We start from the raw sequence: 22,422 nt of genomic DNA, 5'->3' as shown, positions 1-22,422 counted from the left end.
TCACAAACTGGTAATTCATCATTTCAAAAGAAGAAGGGTTATTGTGAACGATGTCGATGAAATATGGGCTGCAGATTTGGTAGACATGCAATCGTTTTCAAAATTCAACAACGGCGTAAAATATTTGCTCATGGTGATTGACGTGTTTTCAAAGTATGGATGGAATATTCCATTAAAAAGCAAAACGGGTCTTGATGTGGCTGAAGCGTTGAAAAAAATATTTGAAAAAAGAAAGTGCACCAAAATGTGGGTGAACAAAGGAAAAGAATTTTATAACAAGCATGTGAAAGCGCTGGGAATGGAATTGTATTCCACTGAAAACGAGGAAAAAAGTTGCGTCGTTGAGCGATGGAACAGAACGATGAAAGAGAAAATGTTTAAATATTTTTCAGCTAACAACACTAATAAATACATTGACGTTTTAGATGAAATGGTGAAAAATTACAACAATACAAAGCACTCCTCCATCAAAATGACATCAGTTGAAGCTAGCGAAGAAAAGAATAAGGTTTGGATGAATCTGTATGGATAGACGCAAACTGAAAGATAAGAACCGAAATTTTCCATGGGTAGCACAGTGCGAATCGCTAAAAAGAAGTCTAATTTTGAAAAAGGGTATACTCCGAGATGGACTGAAGAGGTTTTCACAGTGTCAAAAGTTCAGTATACAGATCCGCCTACGTATAAAATTGCTGACGCTAACGGGGAAGAAATTCAAGGTACTTTTTTACGAGCAGGAAATGCAAAAGACCAATGAAGACATATTTAGAATTTAAAAGAATCATTCGCAAAACAAAGAGTAAGTTGTTAGTTAAATGGTTGGGATATCCAGATTCGTTTAACTCGTGGGCGGATAATAAAGAATTGATACGTTTTGAAAAATGATATAAGTAATTTTCTTTTCTTTATAAAAAGATGAATTATATAACTGTTGAGAATTTTGATGAGAGTAAATTATCAGTGGGAGAGATTCATTCAGCAACAAATTCAATTCAGTTTCAAAAGGTTCCGTTGTATTATGAGTATCCTTTAGGTAAAGGTCCAGTTGTATTGCGAACTCCCGTTTTACATTCTCTTAGAGTGTTTAAGAGTTTGAATTTGGAGACTAAAGAGTTGAAAGATTATTCAATGTCTCTTCTGAGCGAAGAGGGGAGTAAATTTGAAGAGGTGACTGAAAAAATATCAAAATACCTTCGCGAGCAGGTTAAAGAGTTGAGTCCTTTGTTGAAAAAAGGTGGAATATTGAAGAAGATAGTAACAGAAGACTTGTCTATTTTAAAATCAAAGCCAAGCAGTTCTCCTATTCTTTTTGGTAAATTGTTTACGAAGAAAAAAGGGTCAGACATAGAAGTGAGTTCAGTGTTTTATTCAAAGAAGGAAGGTAAAATGGAAGTGAATAAAAATCCTTTAGAGTTTGTTCGTCAAAATTGCGAGAAGATTGCTTCTTTAAAAATTGAGGGAGTGTTTATTGGTTCAAAGGTAGAGTCTATTCAAGTGAGTGTTTCAGAAGTATTGGTTGTTAAGACTTGCCCTATTAAAAGCGTCATGACTGATTTAGAAGATTTTTAAATTTTAAACGAATTTAAAAATGATCAACGTAGAAGGAATTATTTTACCTAATGAGGCTTTAACTAACTTTTAATTGATAAAGGCTGTTAAACAGTTAAAAATTAAAAACTTTCGAGGTGTTTTTGTAAGAGACGAATTGCCAAAAAAGTAAAGAAGAAAAGAATGCGGTATTGTGAATACGGGAGATTTGAGGACTAATGGATTTCATTGGGTGTGTTGGTTTAAAGAGGACGATAAAAAATATAGTTTTGATTCTTATGCCCAAGCCCCTCTTGTGGAGCTCGTCGATTATTTAAAAAGTCCAGTTCTTTATAACAGCGAGAGAGTTCAATTTGGAGACACGTCTTATTGCGGTCATTTTTGTCTTTACGTCTTGAAGAAAATGGACGAAGGATTGGACTTTCAAAGCATCATTGACACCCTTTGGTAAAAAAAAAAAAAATCTGCAATAGATAAATTGATTGACAAGTTTGGAAGGACAGAATTGGGAAAGTATTTATACAACCCTTATTTGGTAACAGCAAGTGAGCTGTATGTGAGAACGGATGGAAATAGCACTATCACTTCAGACATGGAACTCTCACAAAATCATTAATTTGGCTGAATCGACTAACGCGCATGACGCCGCCACAAAAAATTACGTCGGCAATCACGTAACAGGCGGTACTGGAACGGTAGTAGGAACAGCAGACTTGGATTTAAATTTTCACAAAACGATTAATTTGAACGAACCTTCAGGCTTACACGATGCCGCTACAAAAAATTACGTCGACGTCAGTTCGAGCATGCGCATCAAAGCAGACGGGTCAAGCACCATTACGGAAGATATTGGCATGAATTCTCACAAATTGATCAACTTAGCCACTCCTACTAGCCAATACGACGCCGCCACGAAAGCCTATGGAGACACCAAAGTCGCTTATAATAATATTTCATACACAGACATCAACATGACAGCACACAAACTCACCAATTTGGCTGAGCCCACGTTGTATTCAGACTCAAAAAATTATGTCGACACTCATTCCTCATCGAGCGGAATTGGAACCATCACGTCTGATCTAGATTTGAATTCTCACAAATTGATTAACGTGACAGACCCCACCAACGCGCAAGATGAAAAGCTACGTAGACGTCTTGTCGCAAAAATCCAACTTTTCAGGACTCGTTCCAGGTTCTGGATTTACCAGTTTAGGCTTAAAGTCGCAAACGGTGGCTGCAGGTCTTCCTGATGCTGCTACTGTCTTCACCTATTATGGCGGTCCTGGAGTTTTAATAAGATTATGGTTGACTTTTTATGGAACTGTCACTAATGGAATGTCTGTTCCTGGAAATGTTTTTATTCGAATTCATACAGACGGTGAAATTAACGTGGGGATTTATTCAGAAACCACGGAAGGAATTGGAACGGACAGTACCGCCCTCGCTTGTGACTTGCTCTTCTCCCCTCTCGGTGGACCCTTTTACAACAATTCTTTGCAGGGATGCAACGCATACAGTTCCACCTCCTTGGGAGGATATTTTACACTCGACATGTCGTTCAGAACAAGCATCGAAATTGTATTGCAAAACAAAACAGTTTCACCCATCACCTACTGGATTTAACCTTTCATTACCACGCTCTCCTTCATTCCTCCCTCTTTGCCGCTTTACAAACTATAAGCGAGGACGTTTAGATATTTCGAAACCACTTACGGAAACGAATACGTCCTGCTCAACTCCAAAGGCAATGGAAAAGGTGTTTTTCTGAAATACATCAGAATGCACATCATTGGCGCCTCTGGAAACTGGTGCGAATCCAGAGTAAGAATGTATGATGGAAATTTACCTCCAGGGAATGGAACTGTGCTTAGTCCTTGGACTCCTTATAATGGTAACAATTACATCACTTTCCAAAGGTATGACGGTGATAGCAAATGCATTTTCTCCTCGTCTGGATTAGAAGATTTTTACTTGTCCTCATGGAACGGGTCAAATGTCACCTCGTTCAACAACAAATCAACGGGACTGCTATATCAATCCAATACCTCCATAGGATCCACCACCACCATCTCTTTTAACAGAAATTTCGGAGAAGCAGACTCCATGCCCAGCGTTGCAGCTGGAAGAAGGCTTGTTGTAACGCTCATTTCAGGTGATGCTCAAGTTGGGCAATCCGGAAGCTTTTATCTCCTACTCGGACAAGTCTATTATTACGCCTAATTCTGACTTAAAGAAATTAATGGCACAATAAAAATGACATTTTTAATTGCATGATGCAATTAAAAACACGCAGAATAAAAAATAATTTTTTAAATAAAAAAAGATGCAGTGTGTGAGAAGAGTTCATTATGATAGAGAGAAAGAGTGGAAAAAATGCGTTATTGTTTTTGACAAGTATTTAAAGCACCCTCCGTTAAAAGTAAGTGAGAGATATGAGGTATTTGCTCAAAAAGATATTCATTTGATTCGACTGTCTAAGCAAAAGATTCTGTTCATGTTTGGTATTGAGAAGGGAATAGCGTTGGTGAATTTGAGACATGGTCTTAATGTAAAGTTGAATTATTTTAATCACAGTATGATGATTTCAGAGCCTGTGGATCAGATCTTTATCGATATTTACAACAAAAGCGACAAGGATGTGATTGTTAAAAAAGGCGAAAGTTTATGCTTAGTAAATTTTCTTTAAAAATTATTTTTTTTGTCTTAATAAAAGTGGATTACAAAAGTTATAAAGAAATATATCCGAGTCTTCCTACAGCTCCCACTGAGATTCCGCTTGAAGAAGGTTATCGGCTTAAGAAAATAAGCGAGATTCAGAACGAGATGACAACGAGAGAAAAAAGAGAATTCATTTAAGTAAAAAGCACCATCGCGCTTTTAGAATTATATCCAATGAGGACAATTCAATGCAAGTGTTATGCATAGCTCTAGGTGCGGTTGGAATTAGTCTTTTGAGTACGATTGTTGCCAGCCCAGCAGCCATAGCTTGTGAAGGTGTAGCTATTGGAGTAGGTTTTTTATCCATTGTTGGAGGGCAAGTGAATAAAAAGTTGGCTTTAAAAGCGGAAAAGCATGAAAAGATTAAAGTGTTGGCAGAGTCAAAATTGAACACGATCAGCGACCATATTTCGAAAGCATTGGTGGATGGAAGAATAAGCGATTCTGAGTTTCAGTTGATTTTGGAAGAGCTTCAAAAGTTTAAAGAGGTGGTGGAGGAGATAAGATCAAAAGCTAATAAAGGAATAGATGAGTTGACTAAAGAGTCTTTGATCCAAAAAGGACGAGAAGACGCGATTCAAACGTTTAACAACCTATTTAAAAAGGGATGTTTTTTTTTTTTCTGCGTATTTTTAAAAATGACCTTTTATAAAATACAAGACCCGAATAAACGGGATGAGATTGTGAAAGAGGTGTTGGCGAGAAGAAATAAAATTTATCAAGACAGTGTGAATGAAAACTTGATGGATTCTCAATTTCAGACGGATGTGAGCAAATTGTTTAAGCCGATTATTGAGAGCAATAAAAAGGTGATAGATAGTATTAATAAAAGTATTGAGATCAAGGATGAACCAGTGATGGAGTCTACTGCTATGGATGAAACAATTCCTTTAGGCAATATTGCTACGACTTATTTGAGTCTTTAGAATAAAAGAGGGAAAAAAAATTTTATGAACAAGTTTGAATTGAGTAAAAATGATCGTCAATATAGCATTGGAAAAATGGGTGTTTTGTTTGATGGAGATGATATGATTGTCGGAGGTAAAAAGTATGAAGGAACAAGAAGTCTTTGGGAGTTGATAACTAGTCCAAACATTTCACAGAACTTCAACGTGACAGATGAAGATATGGCTAATTTCTCGAAAATATTGACAGATAGCGGAGCTGTAAAGTCAGATGCAAGAATGAATAAGCCAAGAGCTTCAGAAATTGAAAAGTATAATAGTATTATTGTTGGTATTGAAAACGATCTCAAGTCTCGAAAAGGTTATGGACTTATCGTTCCTCTAAGCGATCCGAATGCGTTAGTAGAAAAGCTTCAATTAAGTATTGCTTCTTGTCTTTGCTGGAAACACGTCTTCAAGAAACGAGGCTGTGAGTATATGTGATGAGCTGCTAAGACAAAAGGTGATTAGCGAAGACCAGTACAAATCAATTCAGAGATGCATTGCAAAATAATTTTTTTGCTTATAAAAAATGATCTTTTACAGAAAGAGATATGTGAGAAAACACGTGATTGGTGGAAGCGGTATATTTGATACGTTTAAAAATTTCATGAAACGAGCGGCTGCGTCGAGCGCATCGAGAGCAGCGTCGACTTTGGCTACTAAAATGGCAAAAAGAGAATTGGGACGAGAAGCGAATATGGCTGCCAAGTCTGCTGGAAAAGAATTAGCCTCATCATCCATCTCCACTGCTAAAGATGTGGCTATTGATAAAGGCAAGAAGGTCATTGAAAAATTCGCAAAGCCGGCAATGACTCAGAAAAGCAAAAACATTATTTCAGAGTTGGTAACATCTCCAGTTACAAAATCTGGATTTGTAGACGAGTATTCCATGATGGGAGGTTCTTTGAGTCGTAAAAACGCCATTCGAATACAAGACCTAGTTAAAATGGGAAATGACCTGAAAATAATCTAAAGACGTTCGTTCGGAACGTCGGAACTTCAGAACTTCGGAATTTCGGAACTTCGGAGGTTAAAAATTTTTTTTCTTTTATATAAAAATGGCAAACTCCGAGATTTTAAATTTTACAGAAGAAGTCATGATTGATGAAGGAATTGAGAGATTCGAGTTTCACGAGTATGAGCCTGTGCGCACCAATTTAAACAACACTGGGGAGATCAGAATTAATATTGAGCAGCAAGATTTGTTTACGCTTCTTTCTGAGGCTTATTTATTGGTTAAAGGAAGACTGACTAAAGCAGATGGGACGATTTATGCAGACACAGATGTGGTTACTTTTGCAAACAACGGAATCATGCATTTGTTTAGCCAAATTTCTTACTATTTGTCCAATCAAGAGGTAGAAACCATCTATAGTCCTGGTCAATCCACCACCATGTTTGGTTATCTTAAATACCCGGTGGAGTTTCAAATATCTGAAGGTATGAATCAGCTGTGGCAACGCGATACGACCGTGGATGCTGATCTTGCTAATAACGCTGGATTTATCAATAGACACGCTTACATTATTAAGCAACCTGTTGATAAAGGAACCTTTTCGTTATGCTTTCCTTTGAAACACATTTTTGGATTTTGCGACGATTACGACAAAGTTCTTTATGGTTTTAAGCACACTATAAGCCTTGTGAGAAAGAGCGACACTGACGCCATATTTAAAGCCAATGCTATAAGTGCAGGAAAAGTCGATTTGACTAAATTGTCTTTGTTTATGCCTCATGTTACTCCATCTCTCTTGGAAAGCAACAACCTTTACAAAATCATCGAGTCTAAAGTAGACGTTCCATTATCGTTCAAGTCTAGACAATGTGACACCATTTCTGTTCCTGTGGCTAATACATTTAGTTGGAGACTAAGCGCGAGATCTGCTAGCGAGAGACCAAGATATGTCGTGATTGGATTCCAAACCAATCGAGACGGCAGTCAAGACCGAAATCCATCCGTCTTTGATCATTGCGATATTAAAAACATGTATGTGACCTTAAACAGCGAAAGGTATCCTGCTGTAGACTATGACCTGGACTTTAAGAACAACAAATTCTCAAGGGCTTATAGAGATGCGTGCAAGTTTGACAACAGACTTTACGGCATTGACGATATTGTAGCTCAACCTAATATGACCGGTTTAAATTACAGATACATTTGCCCTCTCTTTGTTTTTGACGTAAGCAAGCAGGCAGAAAGGTTAAAATCAACCGTGTTGGACGTTCAAATCAAGGCAACCTTTAATGCAAACGTTACTGCTGGTACTCAAGTCTTTGCTGTAGTCATTTCTGATAAGATGCTCAGGATTAAATCCGACAGTAAAAAGATAAGCGTTGTTTACTAATTTACACTCCTCTTAAAAAATGAGGTATACGAAAAAAGATCTTAAAAAGCTGCTGAGAGAAAAAGGCATTACTCAAACGTCTAAAAGCAAATTTTCTTTGTTGATGCTGGCTTTAGAAAACCATCTGATTGATAAGAGCGAATTGATGAAGGACGTGGAGGAGGATAGGCCAGTGGGGAGACCTAAAAAATTGAATTCGAGTTAAGAAAAATTCATTCCTGTTTAAAAATGGATAGAGAATTAGTAAATGAAAGATTTGAATTGGCAAATGAAAGATTTGAATTGGCAAAAAGAGGATTTAAACTGGCGAATGAAAGATTTGAATTGGCAAAAAGAGGATTTAAAGTAGCAAATGAAAGATTTGAATTGGTAAAAAGAGGATTTGAATTAGTAAAAGAAAGATTTGAATTAGCAAAAAGAGAATTTGAATTAGCAAAAAGAGAATTTGGAGTTGAAGAAGATTCGGAAGATGATGAATCTGAAGATTCGGAAGATTCGGAAGAAGATGAGCCTGAAGATGAAAGATCATGCGCTCCTGCTGGTTAAAACATTTTTCAACTCTTTTTGGAAAATTGAAAATTGAGTAAAAAAATTCATTCCTATTTTAAAATGATGAATTACATGATTGATGTAAATAACACTCGACATTCGATGGAATATGATCAAGTATTAGGTCTTTATTATTTTCTTGTTGAATATGAACACCGATGTTTTATGCTTGATCAATTGAGCAAACAGTATTCGATGAAGACACTATCATATTGTAATTATTTTAATGATGGTCGCTTTATTCATTCCTTAGGAGGTCGTTTGTATTTTGTTGATGAGTATGGTCAACAACGTTTTATTCATTTCAGTGATGAATTAAATGCCTTTTATTTTATAACTAACACTCATCATTTTATTAGTTTGGATGGTTCGGAAGAAGATGAGTCTGCTGCTGCTTAAACATGTTTTTTAATTCGAAGAATTAAAAAATTGAATTTGAGTTAAGAAAAATATTTTCCTTTATTAAAATGGATAAAATGACCGTGAGAGAGTTAAAAATTATGGCTGAAGACCGTGCCATCAAAGATATCTCAAAAATGAGAAAAGCTGAACTTATTGAAGCTATTAAAAATACAAAACCTATTATCGGGTTTGGACCACGTCAACCGCCAATTGTTGAAAAGCCTACTGTGGTTAGATTTGTTCAACCTCCTATAAAAGTTAAACCAGTAAAAGTAAGATTTGTTGTCGAACCTGATACTCATTCATCACCCGTCAGATTGGTTCTTGCTCCAAGACCGGTTCCTGCTCCAAGACCTGGATTATTTTCAAGCCTAGCGACAGTTGCAAGAAATGCGGTTGTTGACGGTTTTAACAGTGTTCTTGCGTCGATTGATCCGTACGTTCCAAAGGCGGTGAAGGAAAAAGTAAAAGATGCAAGAGACAGAGCTGAAAAATTAATAAAGTTTATCAACAGACTGGTTCCTGCTCCAAGACTGGTTCCTGCTCCAAGACCGGTTCCTGCTCCGAGACCGGTTCCTACACCGAGACCTGTTAGACCGCATTTTCAATTGACTGATCATGCGTTAAATTATATTACAAAGCAATTTTCTTACAGCCCTTCTGTAAGTTATCAAGACCCTGCAGCCTTTCTAAACATGGTTAAAGATGCTGCAATTAAAGTCATAGAGATAAACACAAAAACGAACCTTGTTTTAACGTGTGAAATGATACAGGTAAATATGGTTACAGGATTAGAGAAGATTCAAACTGTTTCTTTTTCTTCTAAATATGAAGTTTTTCTCGAATCAACAGATACTAGAGAGAGCTTTGAAACATGGAAAGAAAGAGTTCTTGAAAACATGGTTAATTACAACAAAGAGGGGTCTAATTGGAAAGTGTTTAAAATTTTAAAAATAGATGTTAACATGATTAGTTACACTCCTCTTACCGCCTCATCCTATATTGAACTTCCTGATGACTTGAAAAATAAAAAGGCGGTTATTAATATGAAAAACAAAGACGATCAATGCTTTAAATGGTCTGTCGTTAGAGCTCTGAATTTAAAGAATAGAGATAATGAAAGAATTGACGAAGACTTGATTCTAAAATCGGAAGAGTTGAAATGGGAAGGACTTGATTTCCCAGTTGAGCTTAATCAAATCGACAAGTTTGAAAAAATAAACGTTGATGCTAATGTCTGGATAGACATTAGCATCAACGTTTTTGGGTATGAAAACAAAAAACCTTACCCTTTAAGAATATCTAAATTTTCAGATCGAAAGCATAGTGTTCACTTGCTACTCATTTCAAACGATGAAACGAATCATTACCGCCTCATTAAAAGTTTTAGTCGATTGATGTCCTCTTCTACATCATCAAAACAACATAAAAAATATTATTGTAGAAATTGCTTACAAGGTTTCAACTCTGAAGAATCGCTTATTAAACATTGGACTTACTGTCAGAACATAGTTCGGTAAGAATTGAACTCCCTAAAAAAGGAACCACCCTTCAGTTTAAAAACTACAACAGGTCGATGAGAGTTCCGTTTGTCGTGTATGCTGACTTTGAAAGTTTCATCAAACCCATTAACGATGAAAATAAATATCCTGATGGCGAGTCTTACACGAGGCAATATCAAAAACACACTCCAATCTCCTTTTGTTATTACATCAAAGGTCCTGAAGGTTATAAAGAAAAGACTGTTACGTACACAGCAGAAAACGATGATAATGACGTAGCTCAAAAACTTATAGACAGTCTCGAAAAAGATATTATTAAAATTTACAATAAATACAAGTTTAAAAGAAAGCCTGTCATGTCTTATGAAAATCAGAAAAATTTTAAAGATGCAACTCAATGTCACATTTGCAAAAAGGATCTTGACGGCGATAAAGTTTTAGAACACTGTCATTTAACTGGAAAGTACCGCGGAGCTGCTCATAAAAAATGCAACTTGGATTATCAAATTCCAAAATTCTTCCCTGTTGTCTTTCATAATTTGACTTGTTATGATAGCCATTTGTTTATTAAAAAATTAGCTGGAAAATTAAAATGTATTCCTAACAATGAAGAAAAGTATATTAGCTTTTCAAAAGAAATTAAAGTGGACGAGTTTAAATCTAAAGAAAGTAAGATGATTGAAGTAAAACGAGAGTTACAATTTATCGATAGTTACAGATTCATGGCTAGCTCACTAAAAGATTTAGCAGACAACCTTGTTAAAGATGTATGTCATGAATGTAAAACATTAGATGTAGAGACGTGTAAGGAAAGCTGTCACGATAAAAAAGGTAAGAGCTATTGTAAACGACCCAAGTAGCAAACAATATTGGCGCGATATTGGCGGAATATTAGGTATGTTGGCCAATATTGGCCAAGATATCCAATATATCGCCAATATTTTTAAAACACATTGTGCGAATATTGACATACAATATTGTTAGCCAATAATGCGCCAATATTTTTGTGTCAGCATTGTTGTAATATATATTTGGCCGATAAAGGCGAAAAAATATTGGAAAGTTATTATTTAGCCAATATTGGCTAATATTGACTAACGTCAGTCGATATTAGTATATTTGTATCCATGCGTATCTTTATCGAATATCAATAATGTCATTTTAAAGTCAACAAGTTTGACAAATACATAATAATTAAAAGGACAAGTTTTACATATGATTAGCATATGATGTAGTAGTTTAATTTTTAGACTTAATTAAATGGCTTTAATTTTTCATTTATTTTAAACTTAGATAAACGCATATAAAAGAAAAATCATTAACTTTCAACGAAAAGCGTTAAAATACAACGGCCATGTTAACAAAGCAATTTTATTTTAATGCTTTATACAAACGTAAGAGTATAGTGTGTAGCAACATCCTATTATTTTGCAGACATCATTATGAGTTTTTTAATCTTAATAAAAAAAAAACCATTTTAAATGGAAATTTAAGTTGTATTAAATAAAGAAAGAAAAGTGCTTCTGATTCAGTTCTACAATTTGTCACGTTAATCATATATATATATATATATATATATATATATATATATATATATATATATATATATATATATATATATATATATATGAATTTTAACTTTTAATGTTATAGCTGTATTATGTAACTTTTAATAATATAGATCAATATCTTTATTATGTCACAATCAAAGCAAGAACTTATTAATAAGAAGTTTGTGGTAGTTGCATTTGAAACAGAAGGAAGTAAATCTAAAGGCTGCTCTATGGATGTTATATGTTCTAGTTGGCTAATAAGCAACACAGAAGCATTTTATCCACATCATTTAAAGTCTGTGGCAAAATGCACAAATGCTGTTATTAACTTTGTTACACCAAGTAGCAATTGGGGGAAATATACAGTTCGTATACTTGGAGGATCAAGTATATTTAAGCAGATTATTTTCATAATTTTGTTATTGCTTTTTTTAAATACGAATAAATTGCGTTTGTATATATTATAATACTTTTTTATGTTGTTTATATTTCTTTAAATTATTCTAGATGATTTTAACGTTGCCTCATCAATGATGGATAAACTATTGTATACCTCAAGTGTAGATATCAGTGATAGTGAGACAAGTTCAGCACGAAAAAAAAATAAAATTGATAAATCAGTTGTTTGTGGTGCTGGGGTATGTGATGATGACAGTGATGAAGGAAGTTCTATAGCTTCATTTTCACCAAAACAACCTGTTACAATAAATAAAATAAATTTACAAGCTAAATCAAAACTAAAATTAACCAAAAAACCTATTTCAGTTGATAATGCCCAAATAGTTATCCTATCAGCTCAAATTTATTTTCACAAAAGTCTTCCTTAAGTCCAACAACTTTATTGCCTAATATTAGACATCCACAAACAAGCTCAAATCAATCAAAGGTGTCAATTTTAGAATATGGAGAAAGCGAAAATCAATCCTATTTATTGGAAGACAGAAGATTTTTAAGTAATTGTATTTAAAATTTTATTTAAACTTATGTATGTATATATTTTTCTTTAAGTGTTATGAGGGTAATTTTGGTAAAGTTCTTAACAATTATTATTTATTTAAAGAATTTTAAAAAAAGTGTTTAGATATGTTTGTTTCTATCCAATATGACATGAAAAAAATACTCAATCGTTTGGAGCGAATTGAAACACAAGTTGCGTCAATTAGTAACAGTTCTGCAATTGGAGTGACAGTTAAGCCTGATATAAATCAGTGGAATCAGTTACCACTACTAACAGATGATGACCTTGTTTTGCTGGAGGAAACTCTCTGCAACAAAGGCATGTTGGAGTCACTGGTAAAATTATTGTATTTTTTTATTCAAGTTTTGAATTTAAATAAGATAAAGTTTGAAGTAATAATAGTAAAACATCTGATATAGCATATTTAGATTTTAAATACGGTTTATTTAAAAAAAAAAAAGAAAAATAAATAAATCTAACTTATCACTGCCCTATTCCAAACCCTCAGTTGATAGAGGAGTAACTCCCTTTTATGTCTGTACTGAAACCCTAACAGTTCCCTATTGATATACCCCTAATATTTCCCTATTGATATATATATATATATATATATATATATATATATATATATATATATATATATATATATATATATATATATATATATATATATATATATATATATATATATATATATATATATATATATATACTCGCCAAAAAATAGTTCTTAAAGGATTCTTACCACAACATATCAAATTTTACATTAACATTCCATGTTGGACAAAAGTTCTAATTGCAGAAACTAATTAAGTTATATAGTTTTTTAAAAAAACCACAAAAATTCTACTTAAATAGATCTGAATGTTTTTTATTTTTTCAAGTCATAATGTTTTTATTATAATATATTTAATGTTTTATGCTGTTTCCATTATATATCGATTGATATAGGGAGAACAAGCAAGGAGTAGTACATGCATCAACTTATTTAGGGGGAAAAAACCTGAAGTTAATAACACATCAAAGGGTTGGGGCAAGGTGATTATGGATTGGGATTGGGTTCGCTATCTTTTAATTAAAATAAAGAAATATATATATATATATATATATATATATATATATATATATATATATATATATATATATATATATATATATATATATATATATATATATATATATATTTATACATACATACATACATACACAATGTACACATACAACCCTTCGAATTAGAAAAAACTAAGGTTGGCAATAATTGCTTGGTGTTTCTAATTTGAAGTTTATAATTTGCCTGTTTTAGGTTGGTGTCAGATCAGCTGTAACAGTTTTTAATAAAAGTGTAATTTTAAATTAGGAACCCCCAACATCTCCCAGTTGTTATTTATGCTAACTCAACTTTTTTTTTTTTTTTTTTAATAAATAACAATCTTTAATGATCTGAATGATGTAACAACCTAAAATTTGGTACATCGCATAGCATATTTAGATATCAAACACCAAAAAAAAAATTTAGAGAACCTTAACGACATGGAAATTGATCGAAATGGTAGTGCCATCTTGACAATGTTTTTTGAGGCATAATTCAAAAATGAAAATTTAGAAAAATTTTGTTCAAATGCGTACGAAATTTTAAAAAAAAAAACTTACAAATGCGTATAAGTGAGGGAAGGGTGTTAAAGAGAGCGAGTACGTACGCGGTTTGACTATCTCTCTTTCTCTCTTTCTCTTTTTCTCCTAAACTTGATTTTTTTCTTTCATATAAAAACATTGAATTTCACGAGTGTAAAAATTTATTTTTTTATAAATAATTAAGAGAGAAAAAGTTTTGTTGTTATTGTTAATGTTTTGCAATATTCATACGTTGGTGAAGGAGGGGAGGGGGTCTTAATTTTGTAATAAATAATGCGTATGTACGCAGAGGGTAGTTAAAAGCATTTAAGAGCGTGCAAAGGGGGTGTCCTAAATCTGTGGTTTTACTGTGTATGTATTATATGGATGGCCCCTAATCTAAATTATATGAAATTTTTCTAGTTTTTTATTGTTAAGATAATGTTTAAACAAAAAAAAACCAATAGATGTGCAGCTCGATCAAACTTTATCATAAGAAATGTTAAGAAGCATTTAGAAGAATTAGAAACTCTAAATAGTAGCTTGCAAATAAAATTGCAAGACTTGCAACAAAATGAAAGTTTATCTTGCACTAGCAGCATTGAGAGTAAGCATACATAGTATATTTGCTAATTCTCACATTAACAGTGAAAAGTTATTTTAGTATATTATATAATGATTTTTATATTTCATATATCAAATTATTTAGAATATTTGGTAGACAAGAGTGAAGTTATAGATTTCGAAACTGTAGATGATCGATGTAAAAATGAAGCGATTGGTTTTGAGGGAGATACAAATAATGTTAAATTTACTAATGGTTCTTTCTCTCAATTGAGTTCTTCTGATGAGAATGATGGCAATGACTATTACCCATCTTGTTCAGGTGAAGGTGATGCAAACGAGCATAATAAAAGTTTGCAAGATTTGCTGGCAACTTGGTCTGTAAAACATAACATAAGACATACTGCTTTATCTGATTTATTAGTAATATTAGGTCGATATCATTCCTTACCGAAAGATGCTAGAACTGTTTTAAAAACTAAGAAGCTTGATGATATAATCCCAATGTATGATATCCACAACAATTGCGGTGAATATGTTTATTTAGGACTTGAAAAACAATTAATAAAAATATTGGAAAGTGCAAATAAAGTAACAACTTGTGAAGACTGTTGTTTGAAACTTCAGTTTAGCATTGATGGATTGCCACTATTTAAAAGTTCCGCAAAGCAATTTTTGGCCAATACTTTGTTCAGTAAATTATGATGGAACTATCTATAAACCTTTTGTAGTTAGCTTGTTTTGTGGAAATAGTAAACCAATAACAGCGAAAGTTTTTTAATCTGATTTCGTTGCGGAGGTTAAAAAACTTAAGGATCATGGATTTGTAGCAGCAGGTTCCTTTTTTACCATAGCTGTGAATGCTTTTATATGCGATGCACCTGCTCGGGCAAGGTATAACAAGCCACAATGGCTATTATGGATGCGAAAGGTGTATTCAAGTTGGAGAATATGTTGAAAGAAGAGTTACATTTCCAGAGTTTAATGCAGAAAAGCAAACAGATACTTCATTTATTAATCGTCAACAAAAACAGCATCATCAAAAGAATATTATATTATCACTTCTGTAGCTTAATATTGGACATGTTTCTCAATTTCCTTCGGAATATATGAATCTTGTATGCCTTGGTGCGACTCGAAAATTAATATTGTATTGGCTTCGTGGCTCACGAAATGTTAAAATAAGCGTAGGAAATGCTGATACTATATCTAATATGATTAGCTTGGTAAATTGTATTCCTTATGAGTTTTCCAGAAAACCACGGTCCCTCAAAGAAATAAGTCGATGGAAAGCCACTGAATTTAGACTTTTTTTATGTTATGTTGGTCCGGTTGTTTTAAGAAACCACTTACCATCGAATATATACCATCATTTTATGCTTTTAAATGTTGCTATTTCAATACTAGCAAATCCAGATACTTCTAATAATTATTGTAATTATGCTGAAAAACTGTTAAAAATTTTTGTAAAGGAACTCTCAAGTTTGTATGGTGATAGTTCATTAAGTTACCTTATGCATAGTCTTATTCATATATGTGATGATGTTAGGCTTTTTGGTACTCTTGATAATTTTAGTGCATTCCCATTTGAAAACATGCTTGGTTCACTGAAAAAAATGGTAAGAACTGGCCGATTTCCACTCAGACAATTGTGTCAGCGTTTATCTGAGCAAAGTTTTGTTTTTTCAGATGAACCGCCATCATTAAAACCTTCATTGTGTAAAACTCACCACCAAGGTCCAACCCTTACCTTTACAGGAATACAGCATAAACAACTTAATTTTGCTGGTTGTTTTTTTTCCACTGAGAAAGCAAACAGATGCGCTTTATTAAATGATGGAAAAGTTATCGTAATTTGCAATATTATTGACTCAGAGCATGATGGAATAATTATCATTTTTCGCATTTTTAAAGTAATGAAAAATTTTTACAGCTATCCATGTGACTCATCAAAACTTAATGTTTTCAAAGTTGATCAGTTGTCAGAACAATATTCATATTTTCCGTTATCGTCAATCTTTAAAAAATGCTTATTGCTGCAGAGAAAAAATTATTTTATAGCTTTTCCTTTTCTTCATTGTTTAAAGTTTACATAAGATTTTTTTTAACATTTATATGTAAAGATTTTGTTGAAATTTATTTTAAAAAATAATACATTACTATGCTTTAAAACGACTTATTAACTAATTTGTCTACAAATGAGTAGTTTTCATATATTTAATATATTTTTATACCTTAAGTATTTTGTACATTAACTTGATGAAATATATATAAAATACAAAAAAAATGAGTATAAGAACTAAGTATATATTATAATATAAATTACTAACTATGTATAACTATGAAAAATAGAAAAACAGCAAATGCAAATTAATTATAATATATAATTATAATATATTATATTATAATTATATATATTATAATACGATTATAATTATATATTATTATTATTTATAATATATTAACAAATTAATACTTATATATTGGTATTAATTATAATTAATTTGTTGATTAAAATTATGGCACTATATATATAGTGCCATATTGAATATATTTAATTTATATCACACTATAGTGTCATATTTAATATATTGATTCAATTTTGAGACTTTTTAGTTTCCATTTTAACATTATTAACCAACAAATTAATTATAACTAATACTAATATATTAGCTGTTGTTCTATTTTTACGAATTAAAACTATAAATAGTGCCATTATTACATATTTCTACAAATCAAATCAGTTTTTTTGGCAATATGGTCTGATATGTTATGCGAATGTTTTTGCAATATTTGTCATGATATTGGGCCAATATATAAATATAATATTAGGTAAGTATTAAATGTAAACATTTTATATTGGGCCAATATTGTTGCCAACTTTGCGCCGACATTGCTAATAATATTGGACCAATATTGTAAAATAATGTTGAACCAATAATGGCAACAATATTTGGCCAATATATAAATCTAATATTGGGCGAATATTGCTAAATGTAAACATTTTGCAATATTGGCGCAATATTGGCCCAATATTGTTGCCAATATTGCGCCAACATCGCTAACAATATTGCGCCAATATTGCGCCAATATTGTTTGCTACTTGGGAAATTGCAAAGATTGTAAAGATAGAAGCCTTAAAAAAGCTGATATTATGTGTAGGAACCTTAATTTAATGTATAGCGAAACAAAACGAAATTTTTTATTAGGAAAAGGTGTATACCCCTACGATTGGGTAGACTCGATTAAAAAGTTTTCTGAAAAAGCATGACCTCCCATCGAAGAATTTTACTCTAAACTTAACAATACACCTATTAAAAAAGAGAACTATGCTCATGCTCTAAACGTTTGGAATGAATTTGGATGTTAAACGTTTAGAGATTACCATGACATTTACAATGTGTCTGACGTCTTGATTCTTGCAGATGTTCTTGAAAATTTCAGAGACGAAAATTTCATGAAATACTATGGACTAGACTCTGCTTGGTATTATACATCTCCCGGGTTGGCTTGGGACGCTTGCTTAAAAATGACAAAAATAGAATTGGAGCTTCTAAGCGATCCTGATATGCTTCTCATGATCCGAAAAGGAATACGTGGTGGAATAAGCATGATTTCAAATCGGCTTGGAACTGCTAATAACAAATACATGAGTGATTCATTAGATCCTACAAAACCATCTAAATTCATCCATTATTTAGACGCTAACAATCTATACGGATGGGCAATAAGTAAGCCTCTTCCTACTCACGGATTTGAATGGATGACTGAAGACGAACTTTTAAATTGGAAAAATATCCCATGCATTTTAGAGGTTGATTTAGAATATCCTGAACATCTTCATGACTATCACAACGACTACCCTTTAGCTCCTGAAAGAATGACCCTCAGCAATGTCGACAAGCTTGTTCCGAATTTAAACAAGAAAGAAAAATATGTTATCCACCATGTTAACTTAAAACTATATGAACAATTAGGTTAAACATTAGAAAAATTCATCGAGGTGTTCGATTTGAAGAAAGACTTTGGATGAAACAATACATTGATCTTAACAGCGATTTAAGAACAAAAGCCAATAATGACTTTGAGAAAAATTTTTTTCAGCTTATGAACAACTCTGTCTTTGGAAAAACGATGGAAAACATTGAAAATCATGTAGACGTGAGACTGGTGACTAAAGAAGAAAAACCTATTAAGTTGTCTAAAAAGCCTAATTTCCAAAGTAGAACCATTTTTGATGAAAACTTGATCGCTGTTCACATGAAGAAAACAAAACTGGTTTACAACAAGCCTATTTATTTGGGAATGTGTATCTTGGATTTAAGCAAAACTCTCATGTTCGAACACCATTACGACTACATGAAACCAAAATATAATGATCGAGCTAAGTTGTTAATGACTGACACGGACTCTCTTATTTATGAAATCAAAACTGAAGATTTTTATAAAGACATTGCGGCAGATGTTGAAAGCAGGTTTGACACGAGCGACTTTAATAAAAAACATCCAGCCGTTCAAAACGTGGGGTCAAAAGTTCATTGGCATGTTCAAAGGTCATTGGCATGTTCAAAGATAAAACAGAAGGAAAGCAAATTGAAGAGTTTGTCGGACTTCGACCTAGGCTCTATTCTTACAAGATTCTTAAAGAAAAAGAACACAAAAAGTGCAAAGGTGTTAATAAAAACGTTGTTGAAAGTAAAATTAAACATCATGACTACAAAGAATGCTTAATGAATGGAGTAAAAAAGTTTGCAAAAATGAACATTATTCGATCACATAAGCATGAGATTTACACTAAAGAGATTAACAAAGTTGCACTCAGCGCTGAAGATGACATAAGAATCATTTTGGAAGATGGAATTCACACCTTGGCTGTTGGACATTATAAAAGTAAACCTTGTTTTAATTTGATCGATTATGATAAGTTTTTCGGTCCTGATGAACCTGCTGAGTTAGAGGTGATAAATACATAGCGGTTTATGATTTACTTAAGCAATTAATAAACATGAGTATCATTTCACTAAACGATAAAATATTAAAGCAGTTCGACATTGAAGCTGCGAAAGACATGGAAAACTTTAAAAAGGTGAAAACTGAAAAAGCTTTCTTTTTTTTAAAAACCATTCATCTCATTCAAAGGTATGAAGACATTCTACATACAAAACTTCCCTTTGAAGAAATTGATAAATTTAGAGCTGAGAAAGAAGACATTCAAAGACAATATTTTTAAATGGCGATAAAACTTGTCAGTTCTAAAAAGTGGACTCATATTAAAATTGAGCAAAAGCCAATCTACTTTTATAAATGCAAATTTTGCTCCAATGATCATCCTAAAAATTTTGAGATGGATGACTGCAATAAAATGTTTTGCTTAAAATGTTCTTGCCAACAGGATACTCTAGACATTAAAATAGAGTACTATCACTCCAATAGAATAAGTTCGTCAAGAATTAACCATTTCCAAGAATGCATCAAACAGTACAATGGAAAGCAAAAATGTAAAGTTCAAAAAGAAGTCTTTGATAAACTTAAAAGCAAATTTCAAGCTATAAACCTTCTAGTTGACTCCAATAAAAAAAGCATCAAATGTTCTAAAATTACTAAAGAGCATATACTCATCTTCTTAAAGCAACTTGGGTTTTCCAATCACTATGAAAATACTAACTATATTTATTTCGTGCTGACTGGTGAGAGAATGGATGACATTGAATACTTGGAGGAGCAAATCATTAAAGACTATACAAAATTCTCTTCTCTCTATGACGCTTATTATGGAAAAGACAAGTCGAAAGAAAATAATAGAAAAAGCTTTATTAGTGCGCAATATATTTTGTTTCAACTTTTAAGAAACAGAAATCATCCTTGTAAAATTGAAAACTTTTCTTTTTTAAAAACAATTGACAAGAAAAAGATGCATGATGAAATTTGCTCTCACCTATTTCAAAAACTTGGATGGACTTTTACTCCCACTTTTTAATTTTTATTTAAAAATGTTTATTTAAAAATTATTTAAGTCAATAATTACTCGGATAATAAGACACAAATCGACATCATACGTAAGAATCGGCATCTCGATAGAGGTCGGCTTAAGTATGGAAAGGTATTGATGCGCTAGAATCGGCCTTTTCCTACTACTTATTCGGTTACAGTATGCGACACGGAAAATTTTGACACTGGATTGTGTTACTTTGATAAAAGGTTTATGATTTCTGTTCATTTTTCGAACTTAAAAAGAAAACTCTTCAAAATTTTTCTGGCAAAAAGGCTGAAAAGAAAATCATTTTTGTGTAACTTAAAATATTCGATTACACTTTCTGAAACTGAAAGAAAAATTAGAGCAATCTTTTAAATGTATTAAATGTTAATTATAAGTGAACTAGTGCGCTTATCAAAAAAATATAACTTGTATTTTTAAGTGATTATTGATTTGAAAATTCTAGCATAAATTAAAATGCCAGTCAACAAATTTCGTTAAGATTCTAATTCAACTATCACTGAATTCAACTGGATTTGATTCTTAAATACATTCGTAATGAAAAACTGCAAGACTTGCAAGCTGCTAATGAACGCAGAGTTAATGAGTAAAATAGTAGAATATTTAAGCTCTGATTATTATTCAAGATTATTATTAAGTATATATCATAATAAGTACATATCTGTAGGTAAAACTCAACAAGATCAAATTTAACAACTACTTTGTGTTAAACTTAAACCTATAATAAAAATAAATAACAAAGTTTTACGTAAATAACAATATATAACAAAGTTTTAGGTGAGCAAATATTTGAGTGGGCATCTGTTTATGTGCAAACAGTTATAATAAAAAAAGAAACACAGATTAATGGGTATTCAATGTTAACAGCAGGTAGAATGTTAAGAATGAGATTCACACCTGGTGATAAAAACCCAAAACCAATTCTTCAACTCGCAGTTAATGATGAAAAAAAAAAAAGCTTTATATTTTTGATAACATATCATCGTTATAGGTTATAGACTTATTAGAACACCAGGTAAAGGAATTGTAAATTTACTAATAGAAATAGATTTTTTAAAAACTTGAAATTTATTTTTCATTAATAAAAAATGGCTGTTGATAAGTTTTGTAGCGGTCCATTTGCAACAAGTTTCAAAGCAAGTGGTATACCACAATCATACTTAGAACAAAACTTAATAAAAAGTACAGTGATGCTATGATAGTAAAGTTGGATATGAATAACAATAAAATGATAAACTAACATGAACATACTTAAGGTGCAGCTACTTGAAATTTAATGATAACTGTTATCCTTTGTTTAAAAAAATCTGGTTGTACGATGAGCAGTTTTTTTGGATATGGGAGCTATTAAAAAACTAGTGCAACAGATTCAACTAATAATCAAGATTTACAGCAACTAATTATGTTGATTATTACTTTTGTGAAAAAAACTGAAAGCACAATAACTAGTGAGTTAAGCATGACAAATGATGATATATGTAATGCGACAGATGCAACTAGTAATCACGGAATGTTGATCTAAATGTTTTTAAAGTTTTAATGTCTCAAGCAAGTGGGACTTATATAAACGAGTACATGATAAATTGGGCTGAATGTAAATATCAAGCTGATAGAGGATTAAGCACAGAGTTAACATGTTTCAACAACTACAAAGATTTCAACACTTTTTGGACAAGCTCTTAGTGGTTTAAATGCTATACTATCCATTTGTACAAATCAACCATTTT

The 22,422-nt window shown here is 32.2% G+C and overlaps 3 protein-coding genes and 1 pseudogene across 3 annotated transcripts in view; all 4 read left to right on the top strand.

The window, feature by feature from the left end:
• LOC149888176 (uncharacterized) overlaps nucleotides 1-22,422 on the top strand; it is a 154,664-nt gene that overhangs the window by 33,629 nt on the left and 98,613 nt on the right. The window lies entirely within an intron of this gene.
• Nucleotides 6,314-7,561, top strand: LOC149888189 (uncharacterized). Its single transcript, XM_090089024.1, has one exon. It carries the CDS (start codon nucleotides 6,314-6,316, stop codon nucleotides 7,559-7,561), a length of 1,248 nt encoding a protein of 415 aa, XP_089945150.1.
• Nucleotides 11,672-12,394, top strand: LOC149888188 (uncharacterized). The gene is made up of 2 exons (XM_090088058.1): nucleotides 11,672-11,954; nucleotides 12,075-12,394. The coding sequence occupies exons 1-2, from the start codon at nucleotides 11,711-11,713 to the stop codon at nucleotides 12,392-12,394; spliced, it is 564 nt and encodes a 187-aa protein (XP_089944184.1). The 5' UTR covers nucleotides 11,672-11,710.
• Nucleotides 12,585-16,796, top strand: LOC145193212 (uncharacterized; annotated as a pseudogene).

Source organism: Hydra viridissima, unplaced genomic scaffold (assembly GCF_058129835.1).
Source record: "Hydra viridissima isolate aposymbiotic clone 2 unplaced genomic scaffold, HvirCarnegie_v1 scaffold_5, whole genome shotgun sequence".
Classification (NCBI taxonomy): domain Eukaryota; kingdom Metazoa; phylum Cnidaria; class Hydrozoa; order Anthoathecata; family Hydridae; genus Hydra; species Hydra viridissima.
Note: the sequence above shows the minus strand (reverse complement) of the source record. Positions and strands in the feature narration are given on the sequence as shown.

What these genes read in the sequence shown, in the direction of transcription:
- LOC149888189 (XM_090089024.1), top strand. Translation starts at nt 6,314, where the DNA reads ATGATTGATGAAGGAATTGAGAGATTCGAGTTTCACGAGTATGAGCCT.
- LOC149888188 (XM_090088058.1), top strand. Translation starts at nt 11,711, where the DNA reads ATGTCACAATCAAAGCAAGAACTTATTAATAAGAAGTTTGTGGTAGTT. An exon ending in TCGTATACTTGGAGGATCAA is followed by an intron (nt 11,955 to 12,074) that starts GTATATTTAAGC and finishes AAATTATTCTAG; the next exon opens with ATGATTTTAACGTTGCCTCA.